The 5,352-nt window shown below is 43.0% G+C and overlaps 1 protein-coding gene across 2 annotated transcripts; it reads left to right on the top strand.

The window, feature by feature from the left end:
• The first annotated feature begins 568 nt into the window (after window positions 1-568).
• On the top strand, window positions 569-3,644 carry LOC140407815 (secreted phosphoprotein 24-like). 2 transcript variants are annotated; one of them, XM_072495067.1, is made up of 8 exons: window positions 569-713; window positions 860-963; window positions 1,149-1,277; window positions 1,398-1,526; window positions 2,051-2,090; window positions 2,723-2,767; window positions 3,305-3,349; window positions 3,475-3,644. In XM_072495067.1, exons 1-8 carry the CDS (start codon window positions 662-664, stop codon window positions 3,486-3,488), a joined length of 558 nt encoding a protein of 185 aa, XP_072351168.1. In that variant the 5' UTR covers window positions 569-661; the 3' UTR covers window positions 3,489-3,644. The 2 variants fall into 2 exon arrangements, with proteins under 2 accessions (XP_072351168.1, XP_072351167.1); XM_072495066.1 differs by having other exon boundaries at window positions 1,395-1,526; window positions 3,475-3,643.
• The last annotated feature ends 1,708 nt before the right edge of the window (window positions 3,645-5,352 follow it).

Here is a 5,352-nt window from a genome sequence, read left to right on the forward strand (position 1 = left end):
TCCAGGAACATAATCACAATCCTCATCTCCACTGACAATCCATAGGATCCATACAGAATCCCTGCCGAAGGAGGATTCAGCCCATCAAATCTGCACCGACCCTCTGAAGGAGCACTCTACCGAGGCCCACTCCCCCGCCTTATCCCAGTAACCAATTCACCTAACCGGCAAATCTTTGGATACTTAAGGTCAATTTAACATGGCCAATCCACCAAACCTGCACAACATTGGACTGTGGGAGGAGACCGGAACACCTGGAGGAAATCCACGCAGACACAGGGAGAATGTGCAGACTCCACACTGTAACACAAGGCCAGAATTGAACCCAGGTCCCTGGCACTGTGAGACAGCAGTGCTAACCACTGTGTCACCTTGTCGGCCACCATGCCGTTCAACTGTCAGGAATCATTTCTGAACTCTCCCTTTTCCACCAAATCTAAACACTATGATGATATTTGGAGGAAGTTCTGCCCATATTACAGCCAATTGGCAGCAGTTTCCCCTGCCTAGGATCACCAAACTGAGCAAATATGAGTCAGTGTTTGAATGTGGTGGAGGTGCAGGATATAAAGACTGAACACTGCAAGGGAAAGGCAGAGCGAGAGAGAGAAGCAGCTCCTTTAGTCTTCGGAAGCAGCCAGCTGATCACACAAGAGGCAGAATGAAATCCTTACTCCTCACTATTGCTGCAGTGCAGATCCTCCATTGCTCAGGTAGGTACTGGAGAGAGAGTCACACCTCATAAAGCAACAAGTTATCGGCAATGAGATTCACTCACACAGATGTGACCAATGTGTAAAAAGAATTGACTGAAGAATGCTGCAGTGGTTTGTGCAACTTTCCTTTTCTCTCTCGACAGGAGTGCCGAGCCCGAAGGATGCTCTGAGAGTGTCAGTTCTAAAACTGAACAAAATCACCGAGATCACCAATCTGTGTGGGATAACCAGGAGAAGAGTGAAGGATGTAAGTGTGTCCTGGTCTCAGTGTGTTTCACTGTCTAAAGTCTACAAGAATATTACTGAGTGCAGTTCGACACTGATTATTAAACAGGAGCTGAATATTATATTGCTCACACTGATGGGTGAAGCAGTTCAGAATAAGAACACTAGATTCACTCAGACACTAATGACCTGCTTTCCTCTCATTAGGTTTATCGCACAGGAAAATTGTCGTACAACGTGGATTTAACATTCTCTGTGAAAGAAACCGTCTGCTCCAAGAATTCAGGATTGGAATTTGATGATCCTGGTTGTCTCTTCCGTTCCAAAAAGTCCGCAGTGAGTCCTGAGTTAGATTAAAACCCTCATGTGCATGGAGTTATATCGTAGAAACTCCCTATGTCAGTGCTGATCTTGTAATCAATAACTTAAAAAATTTCCCTTCTATTTTGACAGAAGAAAGGTTTTTGCAAAAGTCGTGTTGAATATTTTGCTGATGATGTTGTTGACGTCGATGTGGAGTGTCGAGGTTTGAGGACAATTGACAGCAACAGTGGATCATTTGAGTCGAGTGAAAACAGTATTGAGGTAATGTCACAATTACCCACATCAGGGCAATGGGATTCCTACACTTTATGGCAGCATTTCCTCCACCTGTCAGACTGGGCACGGTATTTTTTATTTTCAAACTCTTCCTTTGGAGAAGATCTGCTGTGGAAAAACGATCACAGCTACTTACGAAAATTTCATGAGCAGTAAATCTGTAAAGAGATTTGATCTCTTCTTGCTGTTATTAAAGAAAATAATTGCTCCTTATTGTCAGGGGGTTCACAGTACAGAGTCCTTGTTACTTTAATACTTTAACCATCGTTCCCAGTTTATCAGGGCCCCACTTTTTATTGTGACATTAAAAACTGTCCAGATGTTTGGTGAAACTTTCACTAATCAACATCGAACCACTGCAAACCTTCACAGAAATGTAATCAGTTTACATCTCCTCATTCCTCATCTAATCTCAGTCATTGACTTAGGTATGATGTTAAAACAAATGCTTTTTAAAAAGTCACATCTTCCCTGGCACTAAATATAAACACATTGCTATTTTAACACAGGTGATCAACAAGCGAACCACACGTCCCGGAGTCTATAAACGTAAGTATAAATCAGGATTTTTAACCAGACGATTATTGATAGCAAGAAATTGTTGCCACTTTGATTTCTTCCATTGGATTGGAATCTGGGACAGTAACGTGCTTTTATGGAATTCGGTGTCCAGAGTCAGGAGGGGAGGGGAGACAAATATTTAAATATTGTTGTGTCTACACCAGCTCTGGTCAAAGGATTTTGGGATGAACCTCAGTCGAGATGATTATATTTTCTAGTGAAGATTAGTCACTCTACAATGAAGTTAAGGCATCAAAGTCGCCATTTCCAATATTTACCAGACAATAATTCCTATGTTCCTGGTGAGCGCAATAGGGACAAACTGATTAATAATCTCAGCCTCCATCAGTTTATCCATCGAATCCTCAGCCCCACTGTCCCAGAGCTGGATTGATTATTGCCATGATGGAGAATGGGAGATATTTGGTGAGGAATTCTCTGCTCCAACACTGAGTCACTCAATCCCAACATGGGAATTGAAGGAGTTAACAGAACATCATAAATCAAATCCAATATCATTGGCATCTGTTATTTACAGATGAATCTAAAAGTTTAGCAAAATATAAAATGTCTCCTTGATCCCCAGCACTAACCAGATAAATCTGAATATTTTAATATAGGTGTAAAACAGATCAAACGACTGGTCACTGCGAGAGATTTCAAACGTGAGTATAACCTGGGACTTGTGTCAGCGAATTGCCTCTTGATCGTCAACTGTTATATTACTCTTTGCTAATATATTGTTACTCTTTGCTTTATATATCCGAAATGGTCTGATGGTGTGATTCTCAAGAAACCACCAATCTTCAACTTAAAGCAAAATAGTTTTATTGAATAACGAATTGACTAATATTGAGTTTGCACACTCAACAGAAGTATAACTAGTAATCAAATAATTTAGAATAAAGTATGAACTAATTTAAACTACACATGCTAACTATGCTGTGATCTATCTCTCTAAAACTGTTGTCTAGTCACTCCTGGTTCGAAGGGACCCAAGATCCTTTGCGTTCTCACATATATAGTGGATTTAGTGTTGCCCTCTAGTGGTTGTGTTACACTGAGGTGTAATCATTCACCCTTTACATGTCTCTTAAATCCAATATCATTGGCATCTGTTATTTACAGATGAATCTAAAAGTTTAGCAAAATACAAAAAGATCCCCAGCAGTAACCAGATAAATTTGAATATTTTAATATAGGTGTAAAACAGATCAAGAGACTGGTCACTGCGAGAGATTTCAAACGTGAGTATAAACTTGACTTTGTGTCAGCGAATTGCCTCTTGATCATCAACAACAATAAAACATTGAACTCAGACTGAACTCTGTCTATCTGAAAGTGACTGTTCTGTTGATTCTGTCCATTGCAGGAACACAACGATGATTCAAGAGACCGACACTAACCATGAATGAAATGTCTAAAAGGCCGAGCTTGGTGTGGACACAAGAAGACTCGGTCCCATTAAAGAAGATGTTATCGATTGTACTTTACTTGTTCATGTATAAGGGTGGGAGGGGGGGGGGGGCTGGGGTTCCTGACTGTACATTTTACTGTAACTGGGAGATTCTATAGTTTGTAAATGTTCTTTGGTGTGTTGTTGTATTCTGTGGATCAAAATAAAAGTGTAAAGAGAATATTTACTGGTGTTCCTCCAAATATTATTCCTCATTTCACTGATTGGGAGTTCAGACAGACCGCGTGCTCGGCCCAGCCTGTCACACACTGTGATCACTCTCCTCAGTCTCCGGGTAACTGCTGGGGAACTGGGGCTTCACAGCTTTTAGTCAAGTGTTGGGAGGGGGACAATTAACAATTCATCAAAACAGTTTATTTTATTCATGTGGAGCTGCGAATTCCTGGGCTCTGTGACAATCGAATATTTCATCACCCATTTGGGGAAATGGTTTCCAAGGGTTGAATTTTCCACTCCTGCCAGTGACTGGAATTGCGGCGGGAAGGTCTGGGAAATCTGGAGTGTGGCTGAAAGTCAGGATTCCGTCGGCAGGAAAACAAATACCAACAATATAGGTAGAAAATGGGATGAGGTCCTGCAAGCTGAATTCAGGGAGTTAGGAGATAAACTAAAAAGTAGGACCTCAAAGGTTGTAATCCCAGGATTGCTACCAGTGCCACGGGCTAGTCAGAGTAGGAATGTCAGGATAGATGGGATGAATGCTTAGCTCAAGAGATGGTGCAAAAGGGAGGGATTCAAATTCCTGTGGCATTGGAACCGGTTCTGGGGGAGGTGGGACCAGTACAAAACGGACGGTCTGCACCTAGGCAGGACTGGAACTGATGTCTTGGGAGGGATGTTTGCTAGTGCTGTTGGGGAGGGTTTAAACTAATGTGGCAGGAGGATGGGAACCGATCCAGGAAGTCGGAGGGTAGTAAAATGGAACCTGAAACAAAAAGCAGTAAGGGGGAAAGTGTAAGGCAGAGAAGCCATAGTCAAAAGTCAAAAAGGGCCACAGTACAGGGTACAGTGACTGAGGAGAGTGTGAAAAAGAAGATGGTCAATGCAGGATTGAGGGTGTTGTACCTAAATGCGCGCAGTATAAGGAACATGTTAAATGAGCTTGTTGTGCACATTGAAATTGGCCAGTACGATGTTGTGGGCATCACAGAGACGTGGCTGCAAGGGGATCAGGTCTGGGAAAAAACTATACAAGGGTATATGTCCTATCGAAAGGACAGGCAGATGGGCAAAGGGGGCGGGGTTGCATTGTTAGGGCAGTACGGTAGCATTGTGGATAGCGCAATTGCTTCACAGCTCCAGGGTCCCAGGTTCGATTCCAGCTTGGGTCACTGTCTGTGCGGAGTCTGCACATCCTCCCCGTGTGTGCGTGGGTTTCCTCCGGGTGCTCCCGTTTCCTCCCACAGTCCAAAGATGTACAGGTTAGGTGGATTGTCCATGATGAATTGCCCTTCGTGTCCAAAATAGTGTTGGGTGGGGTTAGTGGGTTATGGGGTGGAGGTGTTGACCTTGGGTAGGGTGCTCTTTCTAAGAGCCAGTGAAGACTCGATGGGCCGAATGGCCTCCTTCTGCACTGTAAATTCTATCTGTTAGTAAGGAATGAAGTTAAATCGATAGCAAGGACTGATATGGGATCAGAAGGCATAGAATCATTGTGGGTAGAGTTGAGGTGTCGCAAAGGTGAAAAGTCCCTGATGGGAGTTATGTACAGGCCCCCTAGCAGTAGTCAGGATGTGGGGCAGAAAATAAATCAGGAGATAGAATAGGCATGTA

The sequence above is a fragment of the Scyliorhinus torazame genome, chromosome 2 (genome assembly GCF_047496885.1).
Source record: "Scyliorhinus torazame isolate Kashiwa2021f chromosome 2, sScyTor2.1, whole genome shotgun sequence".
NCBI lineage: Eukaryota > Metazoa > Chordata > Chondrichthyes > Carcharhiniformes > Scyliorhinidae > Scyliorhinus > Scyliorhinus torazame.

What these genes read in the sequence shown, in the direction of transcription:
- LOC140407815 (XM_072495066.1), top strand. Translation starts at nt 662, where the DNA reads ATGAAATCCTTACTCCTCACTATTGCTGCAGTGCAGATCCTCCATTGC. An exon ending in GCAGATCCTCCATTGCTCAG is followed by an intron (nt 714 to 859) that starts GTAGGTACTGGA and finishes CTCTCTCGACAG; the next exon opens with GAGTGCCGAGCCCGAAGGAT. An exon ending in ACGTCCCGGAGTCTATAAAC is followed by an intron (nt 2,091 to 2,722) that starts GTAAGTATAAAT and finishes ATTTTAATATAG; the next exon opens with GTGTAAAACAGATCAAACGA.